The sequence below is a fragment of the Perognathus longimembris genome, chromosome 10, assembly GCF_023159225.1.
Source record: "Perognathus longimembris pacificus isolate PPM17 chromosome 10, ASM2315922v1, whole genome shotgun sequence".
In the NCBI taxonomy this organism is placed as follows: Eukaryota; Metazoa; Chordata; class Mammalia; order Rodentia; family Heteromyidae; genus Perognathus; species Perognathus longimembris.
Window position 1 is genome coordinate 56474699 of NC_063170.1, and position 25843 is coordinate 56500541.

General features: G+C 39.4%; 1 protein-coding gene across 1 annotated transcript in view; it reads left to right on the forward strand.

Annotated features, from left to right (window-relative positions):
* The first annotated feature begins 384 nt into the window (after window positions 1-384).
* The window catches only part of Tafa1 (TAFA chemokine like family member 1), a 444264-nt gene continuing 418805 nt past the window's right edge, over window positions 385-25843 (forward strand). Inside the window, exon 1 of the mRNA XM_048354882.1 lies at window positions 385-502. Coding sequence (XP_048210839.1) covers window positions 385-502 — 118 coding nt within the window. The remainder of the gene's footprint in view (window positions 503-25843) is intronic.

Genomic DNA, 25843 nt, shown 5'->3' on the forward strand with positions numbered 1-25843 from the left:
TGCAATGAAGTTAGAACGAACAGGAGTCTGTAGCTCTCAGGGCTGGGAGAACCATAGTTTTCAGAGTGTTGTGTAAAATAGGATTTAAAAAAAATGCTAGCCTAAATAATAGTAAGAAAATACATCCAAATCTTAATTTTTTTTTAAATTGTGTGTATTTATGCCCTTCTTGGAAAGGGTCTCCCCTTACTGAGCTCACTTCATGGCGTGACCTCTGCTAGATCATGAAGTCTGGCTCAGCCAGGAGCAAAGGAGCCTGACAACTGAGACTTCTCGGTGATTCTGATTTGGTGATGCTGACTGACCTGGGGGCTTGAAGCAAGGGGTAACTTTGATAGCCATACATATGCATCTATATATTTTATTTCATGTTCTTTTCAGAGAATGGCTATGGTCTCTGCCATGTCCTGGGTCCTCTACTTGTGGATAAGCACGTGCGCTATGCTGCTTTGCCATGGATCTCTTCAGCATACATTCCAGCAACACCACCTGCACAGGCCAGGTAAGGTAGGCGCTGGCTCTGGGGCAGGCTCCTGTAGAATCACCTGGGTCTCCTTTCACAGATGGTGGAAGACCAAGTGGCTGAGAGCGCTACAGTGTGGGCAGCTTGCTTCTGAATTCTGAGACATATTGTAGGCTGTATGCTACGGGGTGGGCATGGGGGGGACAGTGGGCGTGAGGAGAGGGGTCTAGAGTGCCTTGGAGGTATTTCTATTCACTTCTCAGACAAGGCACCTGTCTCTAAGTCTATGCTTTGATTAGGAGAAGTGATTCTCTGGGAGATGCTCTGGCGAATCACAACATAGGTGCAATAGGTGAGATACCTCCCAAGATTCGTGGATGTTTTAGGGAGAGAAAATATCTTTCGATGTCTGTTCCTGGGGTACATATTTTAACAAAACAACCCCAACAACTTAGTTTTTTTGTGAACGCCAATGCGTTCCCTAAACTAACTTTGGGAGCAAAGTTGTCAATGGAAAGGAATGAAAAGTGACTTACTAGTTCCGGGCGACATTCATGTGCCTCCGTTCCCGCCCTTTACTTTCTGTTCTTCTAAGTATGTTCAGGGGTGGCTGTTTTTATTTACTTATCTTTTTTTTTTTTTGCCCTGCACTTTTGTGTGTGTGTGTGTGTGGGGGGGCAGTTTCAGGAACAAGTTCCCTCAGGGAATTTTCCCTCCCCTGCATTGAATTTTTAGTTCGGGATCATTTTACCTTCTTCCTCATCTTGGCCTTCCATCCAAGGCTTCATTCATTCTTCACTCAGGGTTTTTTTCTCTCCTCCCCCTCGGGCTGGCTTCCTCAAGACTAAGTCCCTCCCAGTTCGATGGTTCTTACCTTCTCGGGGTTCTTCTGAACGTTTCCTCCCGTGTCCTTTGGTGCTCTTGCCCCTGCATTTCCCCCACCGCACGCCTTGCCTTTCCCTCCTCTTTCCCTTCTCTCCTCCCGGGCCCACCCAGCCTGTGATGGCTAAGGGCGCCTGGCCTCTGGGGACCAGTTGCGCGCCCAAGTTTGGAGTCCTGGTCTCTGTAGTGCTCCTGACCGCCCCCCCCCGCCCCCCTTCCTTTAAATATCCCTCCCGCCTCCCATCAGCCTCTGGCTTCTCCCTCCTTCGGGTCCAGCATGGACTGCCCTGCCTTTCCCCAGAGAGGCAGCCGGCCTGGGCCGAGGACGCGGATCCTGCGCTCTTCTGCCGTCGCTGCGCCTGTGGCTGCCTCCCGGGCTCAGCTTCCCAGGCCGGAGCTGGCTGGGCTGAGCCCGCACCGGGTGTTGCGGGGCTGCGGGCAGCGGGCGGCCAGCTCGCTTGCAAGAGGAGGGGTGGGGCGGTGCTTGGGGCAGAGGCCTGGCGTCTCCAGTAGCCCCGGACGGCCGAGCTTCCCCAGCGCTGGGTCGGAGAGGGAGGCGGGGGGGGGGGGGGGGGGGGGAGGAGGGAGGCCAGGGGGCGCTGGCGTGCGCGCAGGTGGGCTTGGAAATGGCTCTGCCTGGGTTGCTGGTGTTTCTGCAGCCAGGGGTCCAGAGCCGGATGCGGGGATGGTCTGTCTGTCTGTCTTCACTGTGAAGGTAGAAGGGTACAAACAGGAGTTGGTGTGTGTGTGGTAGTGTCCCCGGGTTACTACCAAGTTCACTATCGCCAATCTGTCCCGGTAATGTGTTTAAGCTGTGTGTGTGATCCTTGCGATTTGTAACAGAAGCCAATATTAACAGTGCCCCCCTCCCCCACTCGGAACGGACACTCAACGTTCTCAGGACTCATTGCCCTTGTTCCTTACGCAAACGAGGGCAGTTGGCCATCTTCTGTCCTGGAGATGGAAGTTTCAGAGGGGCTGAGTGACTCTTCTGAAATCACACAGCCGCACACCTGCCCTTGGAAGTCATGTTGGCTGTGGTCATGGCCAGAGAGGAGTCTACTGGCGTCCACAGAAATAGGGGGGGACGCCGCTTAGGGTGCAAATGCTATTGCTGAATAATATGGCGTTTCATCTAATCTGTTAAACTTGCAGGCTATGTCAATACACACAGCCCTTCTGAGAAAGTGGTTCAGCGTCAGGGAACAGTGAAGATTGTCACTTAATATGAGTGACTTCTCTTCCCTTAACTAATTCGTCCCTTCTGAAGATGACTTGGGGTTGCAAACAAAATAACTTCCCAGAAGAATGTTTTGTGAAGTTCTTCACAAATAATCAAAGATTCGTTGGCATAGACCTTCAAATCAGAGATGTCCAATCAGTCACGTAGTTGCTCGTGTGGCTATTAATCTACATAGAATGACACCCTGTTCTTTTTTTTTTTTTTTTTTTTTTTTTTTTTTTTTTTTTTTTTACTATTGTGCTGTTTGTTTCAATGGCAAATAATCAGAAAAAGACTACCAAATGCCACAATGTTATTTTATATTCTATGTATATAATCACTTGCATAAGGTTTTTTCTGTTAGCCAATTGATAAAGGGTTTTGGGGGGAGGGGATTTATGAATGTTATGTTTCATAATTAAATTCATATCTCTCTGGGGCTATTACAATGCCGTATTTTTAAAATTGAGAAACTTGTCCTGTACTCCAAATGAAATTAAACTCAATGTTCATTTTTTTCTGTTGCCTAACTGAAAAATTGCTTCTTATAATTCCATGTAAAAATCAAATTGTACCTCCAATTGAGGGTTGATTAAAATTAACCCCAAGCCCAAATACTAATACATCTTGAGGCCCATTTCGACCTTTTTGTTGAAATGGTAAGACTGTAAATGCCTGCTTTTAGATATGGTCAGATTAAAAAGTCCTGCGAAACATGATTATTCAACTTTTTTGGTTTTCAACAACAGTTACAAAGATTACAGTGATAGATCTTGGTCAGAGCAATCGTCTAGATTATTTCCGTCAGACTCTTTAATACAAATCCTCTGTTTTGATTCTCTAAGTGAAAATATGCTTTGTTTGATGAGATTTGTGGCATTTTCCACTGTGGCTCTTAAATCTTCAGGGACACTAATAAAATGTGTATGCAAACAGGAGAGAATTCAAGGCCCATTATCTGGGACAATCCCACCCCTAAATGAGCAAATAAATAAATAGCCGAACAAATGAAGGGGGGGGGGGAGGGTGAAGGAAAGACATAATCTTATTTTCTCCAATCGGTTAAAACAAGTGGCATGATGAGAAAAAATGAGGCCCCCAAGCAGCCCCTGAGCTTTGTTACATTTGCCTAAGCTTGAAAAATCGCCTCTTTCATAAAGCAAGAACAGGCAGACTGCGCATGCATACCAAGTATTCTGAGAAATGTGCAAAATGACAAATCTTTCACTCAGAGCCCTGCATGAAGGGAGAATAAAGGCTTTCAGCTGCCCCACTCACCTGCTTAGGCCTGCCTGTCCCCTTCTCCTCTCGCCAACCTCTTATAGGCAGTTTTCCTGTCCCTTCCATGGCAAGATTGATGGGGTTCCGATTGCAAGCAGCCAATTTCAGTCTCTCAAGAAATAATCCACTCCACTGACAGATGAGTGGAATTTGACACAATATTTCCCTCCTTCAGACTGCTACACCTGGCTAGCACCAGCCAGTCAGGCTCCTTCAGGGGAAATGGTTAGAGATTTGGGCCATTTCTGCTGTCATAACATGAAATTAGGACAATGCTTTTGTGGGGCCATGGATTTGTGATCTGTCTTCTTTCTGCATGCCGTGGGTCTGTACACAAACAGAATGAGAATATGTTAACTAGAAAACTGGCTGATTTTAATGTATTCGTCTGCAGCCCCTAAGTACTTTCTATTTTTCATATTTATGGTATTAGGAACGCACCATTTATTTCCAGATACTCCCTAGTTAGGGAAGATTAAAACAGTCAATCAAAGGAAAGTGAAATTTTAAATTACATAAATGAGTAAAACGTGCTATCAATGAACAGTCATAATTTCAATAATTTAATATTTGGCTAGTTTGAGTTTTTATGTGGGAGTTATGTTAGAAGTTACCATAACAACTTCAATATCTATTACATCTTTGCCTTTTCCCCACTTAGAAGACCCATAGGAAGTGGTTAATTGAAAAAAAGTTAGAGGAAATAATGGAAACTAAAAAGTAGTTATATGTTCCTTGTTTCATGTAATGGAATAGAGAGCCTCAACTCTCATCATCATAAATACTCATGTAACAGGTGAGAAAGGGGAATGGTTTACCAAGTGTTGCATTGTTGTTGTTTTTTTTTGCCAGTCCTGGGCCTTGGACTCAGGGCCTGAGCACTGTCCCTGGCTTCTTTTTGCTCAAGGCTAGCACTCTGACACTTGAGCCACAGCGCCACTTCTGGCCTTTTCTATATAGGTGGTGCTGAGGAATTGAACCCAGGGCTTCATGTATACAAGGCAAGCACTCTTGCCACTAGGCCATATTCCCAGCCCTGCATTCTGTTTTAAGATTACTTTTTAAAAATTCTTATGGATATATGAATAATGACAGCAATTTTAATGGCTACATGATTTGGGGTCTGCAGGTGTGTGTGTGTGTGTGTGTGTGTGTGTGTGTGTGTGTGTGTGTAGAGAGAGAGAGAGAGAGAGAAAGAGATAGAGAACATGGCCCTGAAATATAATAAAATAGAGATAAGCTCAAAATTCTTAAGTTCATTAGTAATTTAAAATTATACTGATGAATTACATTACATAAAATGCTGTATCTAATAATAAGTATCTAACAAGTCACTTTTTCTCCAGTTTTATTGAGAAAGGTATATAAAATTCTATCCATAATGATTGAATTGAATTGTATATGGATTTATGTGAACTATGTTCATCTATAATTCATCTGTGAATTAACAATATACTGAATAAACCATCCATTTTAAACTGTGATTTTTTTTTTTTCTGGTCTTGGGACTTAAACTCAGGGCTTGGATGCTGTCTCTGAGCTTCTTTTGCTCAAGGCTAGTACTCTACCACTTGAGCCATAGCACCACTTCTGGCTTTTTCTGAGTAGCTTATTGGAGCTAAGAGTCTCACATTCCTGTCGGGGCTGGCTTCAAACTATGATCCTCAGATCTTAGCCTCCTGAGTAGGATTAGCCCAGTTTAAACCATGGTATTTTTTGATAAATTAATATAAAACATTCTTATGTAACTTACATTTATTTTTACCTTGCCACTCAAATTTACTTTATGGAACGCTTAAGAAATATGCATTAGAATACCAAGATATATTAGAGTAAAGGGCTGTTTTATAATTTGAGGGTATGGGAAATAGTGGGTAATTCAGTGGCTGCTTTCCAAGAATGCCTACAAGAGCCAGCTTGCTAAGCGTAGTGAATTGGTCTAAGGATTAGAGCAGACAGGTTGTTATTTGGTATAAGCTGGTGCTACTGATAATCCATTGATCATCTGCTTGATGGTATTGACCTCATCCCAGTGTCAAAGTGAAGCTATGGATATTTGCTAAAACCCTAAAATATAAAGCCCAAGTAGAGGTCAAAATATCTATTCTGTTTGTTCTCATAAACTTGTAAAAGAATGGCTGCAATACCATGTAAGTGGTAGTTAATTCTAGGTCAAGTTTCTGGCATCCATTCATAACAATAGATATTATACCACATGCAAACAAAAATATTTAGAAGTGGCACAAATAAACATTAGTTATCAGTTGCCAGTTTCTTAGAGGTAATTTAAGGTGATATGAACAACAAATTGCTTTTAAATTTAAACATTAAAAAACTCGTTCAAGTATTCACTAAAATTAAGAAAACATTTTTCAAAATTAATTTAGTAATGTCTTTCAAAATGTGAAGTGCGTAAATTTGGCATACAGTTCTACTTCTGGATGGTTAGGGTAAGAAAATTATTGGGAGAGTGTGAAAAATGTGGGTATATTAAGGCGTAGGAATTACAATAATAATTTTAACTTGAACAAAAAAGAAGTTGAATATGTACAAAATGAAAGATTTAAATATGAACCATGATACCATCCTCTCAATTGTGTAGGGTGTGATTGTTGCAAAGAGAGTGTTGGTTGTGTTTCTCTGCAATGCCCCCCACCCCAGATATTGATGACCGAAGGAAAAAAGGTGAGAAGAGTCCACTTCAAAATCATTTTGGAGAACTAAATCATCTTAGCATTTTCACAAAGCATATCAACAAAATGTATAAACTGGTTTTCTCTACTGCTTTTTAAATCTAGTGAAAGAACTGAAATGGCAGACTCTTTTACCTCTTGTAAATCTGTGGGCTTTTTTTTGTTGCATTCATTTAGTATGAAACATCTATTGTATTTAACAAAAAGAAGCTTAAAATATTAGCTATAGGGTCTTAATAATAAAAGTAAAGCATACCCAACAGTGTTTCCCAATGAGGATAAAAGGAGTGAGAAAGGTAGGAAAGTATCATGAGACAATTTTCCTTTTAAGAGCCTGAGTCTCATGCAGTGTCTAGGCCAAGATTGCTCAAATTATACTTTGTGAAATACTGTTCAGTCAAATGACCCTTGGAAAGAGGGGTTGGTTAACTGCTGTGGAGGTGCTCACTGGGGGAGGGGGGGGTCTCTTCTTCTCCAGGACAAGACATTATCCAAAGTACTTTCTAGATTAAAATTTTCTAAAAATTTTCATGACTTAAAAAAAATTCAGACATCATCTACATTGTGTATCTATATCACATATATTGAAAAATGAGGGCCAAAAAATTCTGGAATCCTGATGTTTTCTTTCTTTTGTTTCTCCTTCTGGGTACTTGGCTTATAGTAGGTGCTCAGAAAACACCTGTTAAATCATTCAGGAAGAGAGTAATGATAGTTTGGGAGGACCCACACTCTCCATTAACTATTACTACTTTGGTGAATATAAGGATGTGTGTGTGTGTGTGTGTGTGTGTGTGTGTGTGTGTGTGTGTGTGTGTGTATTTTTCTCTCTGGAGACCACTGAAATGTGGAGTGATATGGAGCACTGAATGATTGGTATAGTATGTATGTACATGGACGTACATATTTTTGGGTAAATATTTGGCTCAGTTCAATATTTGACAGCTTTCCTTTAATCAAAAGAATCACATAGACTTTATAGAATGAATGTAGACATGTGTTAAATCCCTAAAGATTTTCTGAAATTTTTTTCACTCATACAGTTAAAAACAAAATTTTGTAAGGATGGTCTTGAGGGACTGAGGAAGAAACCCTCAGCAAATAAAGAGAGGCCTTTAACTGTGATGTAATTTGATTGCAAGAGAAAAGTTATTACAATTATTATTTTTAGCAGAGAGAACCTAGAACTAGGCAAACCACTTTTCCCTTCTTTGGGGGGTGTAATGTGAAGATGAATCATTTTATTAATAGTTCATTTAAAGTAATTGAATTTCTCCGAAGATAATGTTCTCAAAGCGCATAGGGATATCTTAGCCCACTAGTTCTTTTTCCTTTCCCTATTTTCATGCAATAAAGGTCCAGAGAAATAAAAGAGAAGTGGGATTTTTTTTTTGTTGGTAGAGATTTTCTTTCAGAAGATAAATTGAATGATGAATGATGTTTATTCATTAAGGGCTTCCTCACTTCATGTATAGAAAGGGTCAAACCAAGTGTTACCCTGACACCAAAAGAACAGAAAACCTCCCATCTCTGCCCCAAGCAGTAGCCACTGCTCTAGCCACATTTACCTTTATACCATCCTGGCTAGATCTTCCTTCTAGGATGCTTCTTGTTTTTTCAGTAAGAAGTCCAAGCCAAGCAAATCTTACACGTCCTGATGGGTTTTCTTGTTTCTCACTCGTGTGGATTGGATCAGCTGAGTTACATGCTTTGAAGTGAATATAGGATGTCAGCCCTCAGATTTAGATGAACCACTTAAATGGAAAGAAGTGTATCAATGCTCCTGGTATGAACTGCAATCTTGGAAATAGGATCATGAAGCTCCTGGGTCATACTTTCTACTGAATAAAATATTGAATAGATATTGCATAAATGTTTGTGAATCAAACAGGCTTTACCTAAACAAGAAGCTTTATATCCTTTTAAAATCCCAGTATTGGGGACTAATACCAGTGATACTGATCAAGGTGCATTGTACTCAACACCTGACTTATTGAATTGGAACCTCCTTGTACAACAACAACAACAACAACATAATAATAAAAGCATGGATGAGAATGGACCACACTGAGCCTTTGTAAAATATCCATCGATGATGAGGAAATAGCACAAGGTAGGAGTCAGAAGCTACACTGTCAGATTGCAAGGCTCCCAGTGACAGGGCTGGCAGGAATCAACAAGAAGGTGACCCATGCGTTCCATTAACAGTAATGTATATTCTGTCAGATGATGAAGCTGTAAGCTGCCTGAAGATCTGTTTTATTCATTTTATCCATCTTATGTAGAAAGGCTCAGGGCAAAATTACCTTCATGTAACAACAAAACCAAAAGCCTCTGGCTGAGATAGCTGAAAACTTATCTCCATGATTTCACAGGTGGTCAAGACACAGAACTTCGGGTAACTGGAAGGATGGAAGCAGTTTGGGGTCCAGGCACAAGGAAAGGTTCAAGGCCTAGGCAATCCAAGCCTGTATATACATCCTTAGCTCTCCCTGAGATGCTTTCAGTATGCGCGGATCATCTGATATTTGCAGGCAATCCAGAACCTTAGAATTTGATACTTAATTTCCTTGCCTTGTAAATGTCAGGTAGGCCACGTGAAACTTGATTGAGAGCTACCTTCTTCCTGCAGATTTTCAGTGTCATACCTCAGACAAGATTACCTGCAGTTCCTACATTTTATGATTGCTAAGAAAATTTATCAAGTATCTTTAGGCAAGCAGTATGGGGAAAGAAAAGGGCAGTAAGATCCAAAGGGGAGTTTCTGGGCAAATCTGTCTAGTCTTGGTTTAAAATTATGTACACATGTTCAGCCTTTCCCTAGTTATGCCCGACAGGCTAAAACCCTCAATCTGAGCTCCTTGTTTGTAGCTAAATTGCAGAACTGGGGGTCTGGTAAGTACAGAGCTTTATATAATGAAGCTGATGTTCAAATCAGAGGTCTCATTTGAATCTCAGCTTAAAACAATCAATTAATTTTCTTGTAGATTAAGGTTTGGGAGAAGTGATAATCAGTAAATGTAATAAAACCAGAGGCACCAGATAGTACAGTGATGCCTATATAAAAAACTCTTAATTTAGTACTTTCTATTAAAGTTCTCAAAATCTAGTGTGCGGCCCATAGTGGGTTATAAATTGATCTTGAAAACTAATGTATTTTTTTTCTTTTTTGTGGACAAATGATTTAAGATTCTATATGCATTCATTTTGTATTATAATAAAGGTGACTTATTAACAAACCAACTAGGTTATTCTACTGGAAATGACATGTAACTAAAGTTTACTGAGCTTTCGTAATTTAGTATCCTACTAGGAAAGCTGACTACCAGCTCTTGGAAACATCACAAAGATCCTGCATGCAAATAATTAGAATTCATCCAATTTCAGGAAGGCTAATTTGTTATCAGCGTATCATGAGTGGTGTCTTAAGTTGTCAGTGATTTTCAATTGCTGTGGTACTTTTTTTTTAAATTATAAATTAGTGTTGGTTTAGTTTCCTCATTACCAATTAAGGTTTCTGTGGACAGGTTGGTTAACCCTATGGTATGAATAATGCATATTTGCATATGTGTGTTGTAAAGTTGCTGAGTGCTAGGCAGTAAGTCATTTCTGAATTGTGGTCCAGAAATGGCTCATCTACATTCTTATTGTTAATGATGTATAGATCGTCACATCAACCTGGCCTATATGGTGACATTTTTATAGTGACATTATTTACACAAAATCTGTGAACCTCAGCAACATATTTTCATGGTGCATAATATTTTCATTTTATTCTTATGTTAGTAGGGAAACAGCATATAAGAACACGTTAATAGGCTCATCATAGCAATTAGTGATTCACATAGCCTTCTTGTCTAAGAACTTATCACCCAAGAAATACAGGGATTTAATGTGATATGCTCCAGAAAGTTGAAATTAACTTTTACCAAGAAAATATAAGTAGTGAACAATGTTGGGAAGCCCAAATAAAACAAATTAGATGTTGTAGTGAAAGAGAAATAAATCAGGCCCCTTTTCTGAAATGAAATGATAAAAGACACGGGGGCATACTATTGGGAAGCTTCGCAGATGAAGCCCTGTTAAATTGAACTGTTTTGGTGCCTCCTTACATCTCTTCATCTGTTGCAAATGCAACTTGCCACATCTCTGAGAAGTGCAGTAGAAGCAAGGTCACTGGGTAAACATTTGTAGGGCAGCATTTTTGACAGCTGCTCCCAAGATTGTTTAAAAGGAAGAGCAAATTTATGGCATAGACGTTGCCAATCTCTGGCCTTTCATCTATGATGAGCCTCCATAATCAATAACAGTGATTTTTCCTGCAGATGTGATTTCAAAGTCTTTCTCAGTCCTTCTTTGGCTCTACCTAGTAATTGATTGATGCTGGCATACAAGGGGAGAGGCTTGACCACCTCTGATGTGGGTTAATTAGCTATCCATCTCCAGAGTTCTTCCCTTATCTGAAAAAAAAATCATACCATAATACTCCTTTCATTAAAACAAAAAGGAAACAAGCCATCTTTTAATTTAATCAAATTTAACTGGAAAGAGCCTGTAGTTGATGATATTTATGATACACACTTTTAGACTATCTGGCCAATTTCTGTGAGTTGCAAAAGTTTTTTTTTTTTTTTTTTTTTGCTTAATATCACATCCAGGATGTTTTTTTCAGTTTTTAGAATATTATCTTTAAGTAGTTATGCAAAAGGATTCCAATGCCACATGTCAGTTTACGAGTATGATGCATCTGGATCTATATCACCCTTTCCAGTGTTCTCTCCCCTCTACCTCCAGGAAGATTTGCTTAATCTCTGATTGTCCAAGGGGCAAACCTACATTGAAACATGGGTTCTAATGGAATGCTATGCTCTGTGACTACAAATGCTACTGAGCAGAAAGACTCAGAATCCAGTACAAGAGGGGGATTTGGGGTTGGATTTTCACATTTGGGTAAGAAGTTGCCTAGTAAAGAAAGGCTAAGAGTGGCCAATTTAACCCAAAGGAATAGCAAAGGTAGGGGCAGCACCCTGAGGGTGTAGAAGGCCAATCTTAGTTAAAAGAATATTTTGTATCATTCCATTAAAGACAGTGCAAGAGTCTATTCCTTCAATCTGAAAGCACCCGAATCTCACTGGGTTGTTGCTTTACCAGTCAGATAGCTGCCTTATTAATGAATACTGGTGATTGCAGAAATAATAGTAGATAGAAGGAAAGACTTTCAGCCTCATAATGAAAAGCCAATCAGTAAATTATCATAGATGCAGCAACCTTACTCTGGCCAGATTCTGCATTATTGTTCTTTATGCAGTGAAAGGCATAGCATGCCACTGGTGTTACTTTTAAATGACTGATTAAAACAAAAATAAGTATCTATAGACATGTGCCAGTATTGGGTCTTGAACTTAGGGCCTAGTCATGATCCTTTAGCTTTTTTGCTCAAGGATAGTGCTCCACCACTTGAGCCACAGTTACACTTTTGCCTTTTTTGATATTTAATGGGAGATAAGTGTCTCAAACACGTTTCCTGCAAGGGCTGGTTTTAAACTTGGATCATCAGATCTCAGCTTCCCGTGTAGCTAGGATTTTTCTGTTATGTTTAAAACAAAGTTATAAAAAATTCACTCAGGGAAAGAATTCAATCTGGCTACAATCTAATTTCTTTGGATAAGCTACTGGTGCCCTGCTTTTTTTATTTTTTATTAAAGGGTGGGGGTGTATAACTGAAAACTTAGGAAAAATAACTATTATTTAACATATAACAGTTTAAAAGTTGATATTTGGCAAGTGTTTTTGGAGTAGGGGATTAGACACAAGGAATTACACTGTCCTAGTGTTAATAAAATGGCATTGTCTTATAATCCTCTATTTGATACTGAGATCCCCATTAGGTCATAAGTCCTGGGAGGGTGTGGACCAGTCTAGCAGTGCTGGAAAGTTTCTGACATACAGGGTGAGTACTTGCTGAGAGAGAGAGAGAGAGAGAGAGAGAGAGAGAGAGAGAGAGAGAGAGAGAGAGAGAGAGAGAGAGAGAGAGAGAGAGAGAGAGAAACAGAGAGACAGAGACAGAGACAGAGAGACAGGGGAGGAGGGAGGGAGGGAGGGAAGGAGAAAGAACACATGAGTGATCCCAAAGAGTTGATATTTTAATTTCCAAATTAACCTTGTGAGGTTTCAGGATACCTTTCCATTTTGAAAAGGCAAAAGTAAGTTGACTTGTTAAAGGTCATCTCACTTGGGAGGGCAAGCTAAGGGTTTTTGTAGCCCCTGTGTAATCGCTTGGCTTACTGCATGTCTGTTGGATGTAAACCCAGTGGGAGACGAGTCTTCTACTCACATATGATCTGCCACACAGCCACACACGGCCACTACGGCTATCCCCATTGTCCAAACACAGCAGCATGTGGAAAAATAATGCTGAGAATGAGAAGTAAAGTTGAGCGGCCAAAAGCTGTTTTTAGAAGTATCTTCATGGTAGTCTCAATCCACTGAAATTACTAAATCAATTTGCATGCAAATTGTTTTGCTGTGGTTTTGAGTATCACAGTGGAGTAATGATTTAGTCTTCATTTACTGGGAACACTGGCCTGGCTGAAAGTATGCTTTTTATTTTTGGTAGAATGACAAGTACTTTTTGTTTCTCTGTGTGCTGGTACTGGGGCTTGAACTCAGGGCGAGGGCACTGGGTCTTAGCTTTTTCACTCAGGGCTGGTGTTTTACCACTTGAATCAGAGCTCTGTTTTAAGCATTTTTTGGTGGTTCATTGGAGTTAAGTACCTCATGGACTTTCCTGCTTGGTCTGGCTTCAAGCCATAATCCTCACATCTCAGCCTCAGGAGCATCTGAGATTATAGGCATGAGTCATTGGGGGCCTACTGATTTGCAAGTGCTTTTTGCAAAGCTATTGTTGCCCAGTGATTTTTCCATCTTCTGCAAATCCTTTGGTTTTCCACATAGAGAAGCAGCAGCACAGTACAAATCTACATTTATTAGATTCAGTCTTAGTGTAGATTTTCTGTTATACTTAAAATGAAGTTATAAATCATTCACTCGGGGAAAGAATTCTCTCCAACTACAATCTAACTTTCTTGATAAGATTTCTTGGCATTTATCATGTTGAGACTTTATAAATTATGTAGAATATTGTAAAGTGGGCTGACCTTTTGGGTAAGTGATCTGATCATTTGCAACAGTATCTTTTTGCTAAAATATTGGATTTGGTGTCTTTCAAATAAAACTTGCTAGACCCAGAACCCAATAACATGTTTTATAGAAATTGCTGTAAAAAATCAGACTAGAAATCTCCCTTTCCCATTACTGTCATCACCAAAATAAATACCTTTCTCTATTCTAAAAATATTTCTACGCCCTTTATTGGCAAACTCCTGATATACATTCATTCTTCCAATATTGATACCACTGCAGACATTGTTAATCAATCCTTAAGATCTAGATTGTTCTTCTTGGTAGTTTCCTTAGCCCGTCAAGGCAAACTATGTTACTCATTTAAAGGTAATGATTGGGTAAGCTAATACATATGAAGTACTTAGAATGAATCCCAGCATAGCGTATATATCATAGAAGCATATCATTTTCCTAAAACTTTTGGTTGAGTTGATTTGTTTGTAGGTAGTTATGACTTCCTCTTTTTTGCTACCAGTGACAGCAAAAAGGACTGGTTCCTGGCTTGAGTCAGTCTGGAGAGGGCAATGTGGTATACTAGGCAAAGGAGACATTCATATCCCTGTTACCATCACAAGGCTTCTAAGCATGGGAATTCAGGGGTGCTTGCCCTGTTTCACCCATCAAATGAGGTCTTCTGTTTATACAATCACTCCTTTGCAGGCTCAAGTAGAAAATAGAGATGTGTGTTTTATTCTTGCAATACCTTTTTCATGGATATTTTCTTGCTATGTTGCTATGTATATGCATGAATGTCAGAGAAAAGCCAGGATAGGTCAACTGCTTCATACTAATATCTACACGCATAGTATTTTTAATGTACAGAAGAGATCCACACAGAAATTTTACAACTTGACCCTGTAGGATGATTCTCCTGTAATCTCATTCTAGGGAGGGCAAAGCATGAAAATGGTAAGTTTCAGGCTAGGCTGAACTACACATTGAGACCCTGTATCAGAAAAACTAAAACCAAATCAAGCTGAGTGCTAGTAGCGCATGCCTGTAGTCCCAGCTACTCAGGAGGCTGAGATCAGAGGATCTTGGTTCAAAGACAGCTCAGTCAGGAAAGTCTATGAGACTCTTATCTTCAATTAACCACTTAAAAACCAGAAGCAGAGCTGTGACTTAAAGTGGTAGAGTGCTAGCCTTGAGCAAAAAAACCTTAGTAACAGTGCCTGGGCCTGAGTTCAAATCCCATGACTGACAAAAGTAAATTAAAAAAAAATAACCAGGAAGCTGCACATTTGTACTTATTTGATCATGATTTTATTTGAGTAGTTTGATAATCAAACTCATATCCTCTTAGGCAAAATTGAGCAGTTTTGTGATTAATTGCTACTCAAATATAGAAGAGTCAGCCATGAGTGCTAAGCCAATATGGACAGTACTTACCAGTGAACTTCCAGCAGCATGCTATGTATGCAATTACTGCTTAAGGTGCTTTGATCAAGAAGTCTGATGGTGTTTGTGTGATTTCAGATAATAGGGAAGTGTGCTTAATTAATTAATTAATTAATTATTTTTTTGGCCAGTCCTGGGCCTTGGACTCAGGGCCTGAGCACTGTCCCTGGCTTCTCTTTGCTCAAGGCTAGCACTGTGCCACTTGAGTCACAGTGCCACTTCTGGCCATTTTCTGTATATGTGGTGCTGGGGAATCGAACCCAGGGCTTCAAGTATACAAGGCAAGTGCTCTCGCCACTAGGCCATATTCCCAGACCGTGCTTAATTAATTTAAACAATCGACTAATGGCTTATTAAAGGGAAATACTCTGAGAGTTAGCACTGCTTTTTGCAACTCTCAGGTGAGAATATAATTTTATTATAATCTTATTAAGACAGTAACTACTCAACTGAAGCTTACACCATTTAGTCTGTAGTATACCAAGTGTTTTGTTCTTTGTCTTCCTTTTTCTTATTGTTTTTTCAGGTGCTGGGAATTGAACCCAAGAGCTTTGTATGTGCTCAGCTTGAGTTTTTGTTTTTTGTTTTTTTTCTGCCAGTCCTGGGGCTTGGACTCAGGGTCTTGAGCACTGTCCCTGGCTTCTTTTTGCTCAAGCACTCTGCCACTTGAGCCACAGCACCACTCTTCTGGCTGTTTTCTGTATATGTGGTGCTGGGGAATTGAACCCAGGGCTTCATGTATACTAGACGAGCACTCTTGCCACTAGGCCATACTCCCAGGCCCCTAAGCTTGTGTTTTATCACCAAACATCACTTTTAACCCTTTGTCTATTCTTTTCCTTTTACTGTGTTGTTCATAAAATACTATCTTCATTTCTTAGCCATAGGACTCAACTAATGAAAGAGGAAACCCAAAGATATACTGATGAACGTGATGCTATCTAAATGTCCCTAAGATTCATCCCTTGAGACATTTATATTTTTTCAGCTATATTGTTAAGAGTATTTCTTGTATTTCCTACTCTGAGTATACAATTGTATCTTTGGGTATTGAATTGCCTATGAAACAGGCAGTGTAATGGTGGTTTGAGCCTTGGAAGAAAGAAAAATAAAGAAGAGGCAACAGTGGTCTGTTTTTTATTTTATTTTTATTTTTTCTGTTTATGTGGTACTGAAGAATCGAACCCATGCATGCTAGGCTCTCTACCACTAAGCCACATTCCCAGCCCATTTTTTTTTTTTTAAGACTCCAGGGAATTTGAGCTAACACAAGAGAACTGCATGGATAGTTAAAAATCATGATTAAAATATTATAAGATGATGGTAAATTTGCAATTAGTGTTTGAGACTCTGCTAAGATCTGAACCTAACAGCCACTAGCTCACCACTGGAGAGGTCAAAAGCCTTATTGAGCCTTGCTGAGTTCTTTGATAAACTTTATGATCTTTTTTTCCCCACTATCCTCATTAGCATACTTCAAAAATGCTGTTAAGTATATCTGGCAGGCAAAGCATATGAGTAATTTTAAAGTAGTGTAAAGGATTTATTAATTATAATCTTTTCATGAGTCTATTTATATTCAATCGTGACATTAATAGTTTGCCAAAAGGAACTACCGTTCATTGTATTTAATTGAATTGTTGAAAACAAGTTAAGGGTAGTTGTTAATGTAAACAGAAAGCCCTATTGATATACTTGCTTGTGTGAATAAAATCTGGTGTAAAGTTCTGTCTATGGCTCATGGTATTGTTCATCAACAGAAAGTAATATTAAAATGCTAATTTGGAAAGTAGTCATCATCATAGAATGTTTGTAGGTATAATGTTAACTAAATAAATTAGGGTTTCTGACAGAACAGACATCCCTCTTTTCCTACTATAACCTTGGGGAGCTGCAAGAGTATCTGCCTTACTTTCTCTGGATAGGACTGGAGGAAGAAAGGACTAAGGTCCATCTCAAGGCTTCTGTGAGAAAGAATGCTTCAAATCAGACCAGAAGAACTATACCAAGACACAGGAATGGAGTTCAGGCGAAAAACAATTTGTGGCAAAAATAAGAGTGCTACTTTTGGTCCAAAAGAGCACTATTTTAGTCAAAACACAAATTCAATTAGAAAAAACCTCAGAAGATGAGGGGAAAGATTCTGCTTTGTCATGGGCCAGTATATGCTTTGGAGATGGCAGAAGACAAAACAGAAGCTGATTGTGGAGGAGAAAAATGATTTGACATCTCTCTATATCAATTGTGTTTAATTATATATAACATACATAACATATAATACATATGTGTATAATACATATATGTATATGTATGTGTGTATATATGTATATGTGTATGTATATTTATGTATATGTTAACCAGGCACTAGTGGCTCCTGCCTGTATTCCTGGACATTCAGGAGTCTGAAATCTGAAGATCTGAAGATCACCTTCCAAAGCTATCTTAGGCAGGGAAGTCTGTGAGACTGTTAGTTCCAATTAACCCGCAGAAAACTGGAAATGGAGCCATGACTCAAGTGGTAGAGCTCTAGCCTTGAGCAAAAGCTATGGGTCAGCATCAAGGTCCTGAGTTCAAGACCCAGTACTGACACACAGGCAAAAAAGATTTACCATATATTAAATCAAGATTTTTGTGAATAGTTATTATGTATCTGGAAACTGTGCATGATAGATAGGTAGGTAAGTAGGTAGGTAGATAGAGGATAGATAGGTAGATGGATAGATAGGTTGATAGACTCCTGTGCCATGGTTACTCTTGTTTTCTTCTTTCTACCATGGAGAGACATAATGCTCATAAGGTTTGAATAACTTGCTTAAAATGAATGACTAGATAGGTAAGGCAGGATTTCACCCACATGATCTGGTTCCAGGTAGCACACTCGTAATGATTGCAATACACAGCTCTGCCTCTGGTAGAATCATTAGTTGTGGTTGAGGTGGGCAGCTTGAAGAGGGAAATAAATGTATGCCATGGAGCCAGATGACCCCATCCTCAACAAACTTACTTCTTGCTCACATTACTGCCTGCTGAGGTTGGCTGGAGGCTGTGTTCTGTATTCTCTGCTATGCAGACTTCAGAACAGCATCTAATTTTAATATTCTTGCTCATCATGGCAGCAAAAGGAGAGTTTTGGAGGGTCTAATATCATCACATCAGTCCTGCAGTTTGAAGCATCCCAAATCACATAGAACCTGGCTCACAGGTTTAAGTCACTGTAAGGAGCCATGAAGTACAATCTACCCTGCTTCCGGAAGCTGATACTGACAGACAGTTGGAGAACACCGTTTCTGATGGTCACAAAATACCCTTCTGGTTAGGGAATGCTATTTCCTTTTATAGAGTTTTCTTCCACTCTCAGTTTCTGTATTGGAATGAAGTTACAGATAGCTCAGTGGCTTATCTATAAAGGGAAGAGGGCAAGATAAAGACAGCAGCAATCCCCCATTAGTGAATAAAAGCAAACACAAGTCGGTGAGACTGTTTCTGCTTCATTCTCTCATTTTGTTGAAGTTTGAATGAGTGGAGGTCACATGACACAACTTCTCGTAGTGAAAACAGGGCAAATTTCCAGGTTGTGTGTCTTCCTACCCTTTTGTCCACCTAGTTGCTTTCATGTCATGGTGCTTGTTGCTTTTATTTGCCTGTTCTCTCCCTTCCTTCCCTTTTACCTTTGTTTGAATCTAATCTGTGAACTGACTCTCAGTTTTAAGAAAGGTTTCTACTTGGAAATAAAGGTCAGAGCTTTCACGGCTAGACATTCAGTATTACAACTATTACTGTTTGCCTTAGATAAAATGTTTATGGAGAATACTTACTGTGGAGATGATTTTTTTTTGGGGGGGTCATCCTAGGTACTTTTTTATTCTCATTTTCATCTCTAGAATTGTATCTGTTCCTCCTTAGTAGGTGGAGAAAATCAGTATTGGATCAAATGCATTCATTTGTCATGTATTAATGCATGTAAATGCTTTGATGACAGCAGGAGACAAAGACTTGGAAGAATGGATGCTGACTTAGGGAGAAAAAAAATTAATGAAGCTAGGAAAACAGCCATAGCAAAGAACATTGCAATTTTAGGTGCTAAATGACTTATTTTCAAACCTAGGAGTCTGGTAATATTACTCCTTTCCTCCTTCCTTTAATTAAGTGTTCTCATAATGCATAGTGACCTCTGCTGAAAAGATGATTTGGGTAGAGGTGGACTTCCTGAGAGCTCTAGCCTAACAAATGGAATTTTTCCTTATTACCCTAAGGGTGTGTGTGTGGGGGGGCATTGTTCAAGGGCAGAGCACAAAAAAACTGTGATTCACTGTTGTGAGGCTAAGGAAAAGAAAAGAATACTAGTTTGGTCCCTCAACACTCTGTGTCATAGAGGTCAGGGTTTTCTGCGGATGGCTCAGGGAGGTAGCATTTGCATATCAGGTTTAGTGCTGACCTCTCTTTAATCTTTTAGGAGTAGAATGAGGCAAAGGCAGTGATTTGTGTTAAGATTTTAAAGGATTTTCTATAATTTCCTTGCAACACACACACACACACGCACACACACACACTACCATACGTTAAGGTATTTAAAAAATCATATTTCAGTAGGAAAGTGTTGGCAATTACCTTAGCAACCATCTCAACAAAGCTTTCATTGGGCACTTCATTTGCCTCCACACATCCCCTGCCAAGTGGGTGTTGATTCACTGGCTGGATGCTCTGCTGTGTTATTTTGGGTGGTGCTGTTATGATTTAGGGTGATTCTTTTCTCTGGCTTATACAATATTCACTTCATCATAAAACTGAGATGTCCTTGTCCCCAAACTTCTTCTGCCCATAGCTCTATTACAAGGAATAGCAAACTCCAACCTTCCCATTCTTCAGTTCCAAACCCTTGGACTCAACTGCAGCTACCCATTTTCTCTGAAATTTCACATAAAATCTATTAGTGAAGCTGCTTTCCATGCATTCACGATAAATCAGAAGCCAGCCATTCTCAGCACCTCTGCAGATGTTCCCCTGGGCCAGCTAGTATTACTTACAATGTGGATTATTGCACTTACAATGTGGATTATTCCCCTCTATCCAAAACAGCAGGCAAAGTTGAGAGGTAGTTGGACCTTGTGCACAGTAAGTCTAAATCTCTGAATAATTCTTTTTTTTTTCCAGCCATGGGGCTTGAACTCAGGGCCTGAGCACTGTCCCTGGCTTCTTTTTGCTCAAATTTAGCACTCTACCACTTGAGCTACAGTGCCACTTCTAGCTTTTTCTTTGTATGTGGTACTGAGGAATTGAACCCAGGGCTTCATGCATGTTAGGCAAGCACTCCACCAGTAGACCACATTCTCAGCGCCTCTGAATAGATTTATATGCCACATAAGAGTCCTAATCTTTACAATGTGTCCTGTGGAATCATTAACTCACACCATCCCTGGTATATCTCCTCCTGGTCTCAGGGCACTCTACCCATATTGCTTTTCCACATATCTATGCTCACTGATTCTTACTCTGCCTAGAACACTTTCACTCACATATGTATATGATACATGTTCTCATCCTCTCCAAGCCTGTCTCAGATATGGCCTCAGGGAGAAACCCAGGGACACTGTAAGGTTTTTTACTTTAACCCTCCTGGAGCTGCACATCTCCTGTATCCTTATTTTATGTGGTAGGATTCGCTGCTTTTGAACTACAATCCTCCCTTGCTCCCCCCTTCCCTACCTCCTTCTCTCCCTTTCTTTCTTCTTTCTGCATCAATAAGTTGTATAAAAAGTTTCATTTTTAAATCATCATTTATGTATACTATGCATATGGATCCTCCATCATTTTCCCTTCCCTTCCTAAAGTAGTTTCATCAAGTTTCCTTATTCCATTTTCACACATATAAAGTAATGCTTTTTACTGTATTTGCTATATATCCCTCCATCTCTCCATCCTTCTGTCCCTCTTCTGCTACTTCATATACCACTTATAAGAATTTCTTCCTTATTTTTTTGTTAAAGTTCGTATTAATGGTTCCAAGGGGTTTCTCCATGGTGTCTCACATATGCACATACCATATTTTAGACATATTAATCACATGTACACACATGATCCTATATGTGTTTAGGGATATGTGTCATATTTTTAGGATTAACTTTCACATCTTGGAAAAACAGGATCTTGGTCTTTCTGAGCCTGACTTTATTTAATGGAATAGTTTCTTCATCCATCCATTTTTCTTCTTGATGGCTATATCATGCCTAATTGTTTATATATACCAAAATATCTTGATCAATTTATCAGTTTTAGGGCATCTGAACTGTTTCTAGTGATTGGGTGTTGTGAAGAGAATGACAAGGTTATTGTTTGTTTTCCTCCAGTAGAATGTGAGTTTGACAAGGGCTGTGGTCACATCAGGGTTTTCTTTCCCTGCATTCTTTATTTTAATTTAATTTTTGTTGTTAAGGTGATATCAGAGGGGTTATAGTAACATACGTAAGGTAGTGAGTATATTTCTTGTAAAACTTGTTACCTCCTCCCTCATTTTTCTCCCACCTCCTCCCCTCCTCATCCCCCTACCCTGAGTTGCACAGTTAATTTCCAACATACTGTCTTGTGACTATCGTTGTTGCACTGATTCACCCTTTATCCTTTGTCTCCTCACTTTGATGTTCCCCTTCCCTTCCCTTATTCAGATAAATGTATATACAGTACTCAGGGTATTAAAATCAAATAATGTGACAACTGGGGCTTAACCATAGGGAAGATAAACAAGAGAAAAAAGAAATACTTTTACAGAGTACGTTAAAAATAACAACGATAAACCACTTGTTTCCATATCTTGGAGTTCATTTCATTTAGCATCATTTTATGGGATCATATACATAGCTATTGTGATGGTCTGCTGAGACTACTCTAGACACATACTAATTATTACCAATGAGGGAAACCATAAAGTCTATGCTTCTTTGGGTTTGGCTCACTTCATTAGTATGATTTTTTTTCTCAAGTCTTTCCATTTCCTTAAGAATGGGGCAATGTCATTCTTTCTGATAGAATTCCATTGTGTGTGTGTGTGTGTGTGTGTGTGTGTATATATATATATATATATATATATATATATATATATATATATATATACCACAATTTCTTGATCCACTTATCTACTAAGGGGCATTGGGTTGGTTCCATATTTTGGCTATGCTAAATAGTGCTGCTATGAACATGGCTATGCAGGTAGCTTTAGCATGGCCTTGCTAGTGATCCTTTGGGTAAATGCTCAAAAGTGGGATTGCTAGGTCATAGGGGAGCTCTATGTTTAGCCTTTTGAGGACCCTCCATACTGCTTTCCAGAGTGGTTGGACGAGATTATACTCCCACCAAGAGTGCAGTAGCATTTCCTTTTGGTTTTTTTTTGTGTGTTTTTTTTTGTTTGTTTGTTTTTGGTCAGTGCTGGGGCTTGGACTCAGGGCCTGAGCACTGTCCCTGGCTTCTTTTTGCTCAAGGCTAGCACTTTGCCACTTGAGCCACAGCACCACTTCTGGCCATTTTCTGTATATGTGGTGCTGGGGAATCGAACCCAGGGCCTCATGTATATGAGGCAGGCACTCTTGCCACTAGGCCATATCCCCAGCCCAGTAGCATTCCCTTTTGACCACCTCCTGTCCAGCATCTGTTGTTATTAGTTTTCTTGATAATGGCCATTCTTATGGGTATGAGGTGGAATCTCAATATTGTTTTGATTTGCATTTCTTTCATGGCCAGAGATGTTGAGCAATTCTTCATGTGGCTCTTGGCCATTCTCATTTCCACATCAGAGAAGTATCTAAGTCTTTAGTCCACTTATTGAGGGGGTAGTTGTTTCTTTGAGGATTTGTTTTGAGGGAATTTTATATTTTGAGTTCTACATGTATTTTAGATATGAGGCCCTTGTCGGTTGTATGGCCAGTGAAGATCTTCTCCCTTGCAAGCTATGTCCTTTGCCATGCAGAAGCTCTGCAATTTGATGCAGTCCCATTTGTCCAACCTTTCTTTGACTCGTTGTGTTTTAGGGTCTTTATTAAAAAAGTTTCGACCTAGGCCAAGGGGCTCTAGTGTTTCTCCTCTTCCTTCCTGCAATATTTTCAGAGTATCTTCTTTTACCTCCAAGTCTTTGATCCATTTGGAATTGATTCTGGTGCAGGGTGATATCTAGGGATCTAGCTTTAGTTTTTTACAGGTGTTTAACCAATTTTGTCAGCACCCTTTGTTGAAGAGGCTGTCTTTCTTTCACCCAATTTTTTGGCTCCCTTATCAACAACTAGGTGGACATAGGTCTGCAGGTTCATTTCTGGGTCTTCAGTTCTATTCTATTGGTCTCCAGGCCTGTTTTGGTGCCAATACCAAGTTTTTTTTTAATTACTATAGCTTTGTAATAGAGTTTGAAGTTTGGTATTGATATTTCTCCAATACTGTTCTTCCTGCTAAGGATTGTTTTTGCTATTCAGGATTTTTTATTTATTTTTTCTTTTTATTATTATCTTTAAGTACTTGTACAAAGGAGTTCCATTTATCAAATCAGTTTATGAATACAATTATCTTGATCATTGTCATTCTTTTCAACATTGTCACCTACCCACCCCTTCCCTCACTCTTTTTTACTTTTGTGTGCATACATTGGTTTCTTGATTGCATTCTGTCCCTTCACTTTGCTGAACTTCGATTTTGCCTTTCTAAGAAATTACACGATTTGAGAGCTCCCTCAACTCCACTATATTTCAATTAATACATTTGTATATGCTCATATTCCACCCAAGGTATCCCATTGGTTTTGATTCCTGATATGTAGCGAACTAGAAAGAAAGCTCATATTTCGTGACTGTTTTAAGTAAATACAGGACAAACTTTAGCAGTGAAAAAAAATGGAGATCTTTTCTTCTGTTACTTTTCAAATGTGATTTATATATTTACAGAACGCACTGATCACTACCCCCTGCCTCTGCAACTTCAGCTTTTTCGCTGAAAAGTACATTTCTTTCTAGTTCAGATGTCTTGGCCTTTGAATTGGCATGACAATGTTGGTCATGGGAGTGAGTGCAAGGGTTGGCCCATGGCCAGATCTTTGTGAGTTTCAGGTGACTGTCCCAGCAAGTGGTGAATTGAAGAACTTAACTCCCCTATGTGAATGTTCTGGTCAACAGCGATGTGAAATTATATCCTGACTCAGAGGATCCATTTCTCCTAATTCCTTAGCAGACATACAAATGGAAAGTTTATACAATCTCCAAACACAGAATCATCTTAGAGGAAGAAAAAAAAATCTTCATATGCAAACATCATTTTCTTTTGATGTACTAATGCTTAAATCTCATAGAACATTTATATCTACTGGATTGAAACATGGCACAAAAGTGGGCGTACATCTCACACATCTGTATCATTCAATCTTGGCAATAACCTAAGGAGGTAGAGATTTTTATTATCCTGTATTTTCAGACAGGGAATAAAGCTCTGTGTAATTTTTAGCTACCACAGAGTAAATGACAGAGCCGAGATACAAAGCCAAGTAGCCTGAGTCTCTAGGCTAGTATGTTTGTTTAGTGTGTTTCCTGGTGTGTGTCTTCTTTCTTAGAGATGTAGAGTAGTGTACTCAGACCTCAGGGAAGGCTCTTTTCTATGAATTTCTTTTAAGACCTGAGAAATGATCATCTCTCAATACTGGATAGCTGGAAGTAGATATTTTCCCAATAACATTTACCTGAATCTTGAGGAAACAGGTTAGAGAAGATGAGCTGACTTGCTTTTAATTCCGTTGCATTTGATAGGGCAGCTCAAGGTGTCTTCCATGGAAGAGCCATTTCCATGTCGAAAGATTCACAATCACTCCTGGCTCCTCCCTTTTCTGGGCATATTAACCGTCCTATGATGTGGTTGAGCCATGGGCTACGTCAGGACTAGCAATTGTGGAACCCTAATTTTTTTTTTTAAATTAAAATCTCAATAGCTACATTGGTAGCTGTAACATCCTGCTAACTCTGATTGGATTTCTCCTCAGTAAAGACCCCCAGGTCTCTCACACATGCCACAATGAAGTCCTATTTCCTCAGGTTGCTGCTTTTGCAGCTAAGTCTAGATGCAGGTGAGGACTTTGAATGTGTCCACATTACTTTCCATCCCATTAGGCTTCATCTTTCATGTCCTATTTTGCAGAATGGAAAACATTTCACTATTCTCATCCCCTGTATCAACTGGAATTACCAGCCAAATGGTTTTGAACAAATAAATCAGTAAACTAAGCACTCATCAATTAATTCCTAACCAAGAATCAAACACTTCCACGTTCTAGGGGTGTGCTTTCTAGGAGTACTGTACCAACACATCATCATTTTGTGACTTTCACAAGACTTTCATGGAAGTTTCTTAGGTATGTGATCTAGGAGATGGCAATTCCAGGAAATTTGCTATTTGAAAAGACCTAGAATTGTGAATGGCTTATTTTAGAGCAATGTGGTGCAACAGAAATAAGCTACCTTTCATTTTTTTCTTTAGCCACATTTTCAAAGTTAAAGTTAAAATACAACTTTAAAAACCTGGGCACATCTACACTATTGCATTTGAAAGTTTCCTTGTTGCTGCCGGTAACAAGAGGGTACAAAGTGGGTAGCAATGCGTTCACATATAGTTATGGAGAATGGAAATTAAAGATTGTGATGTCGACAGGCCAGGGAGTCTTTGAGGATATAGGGAAGAATCAGTCTGCCCTTTGTCTCTTCCTTTATT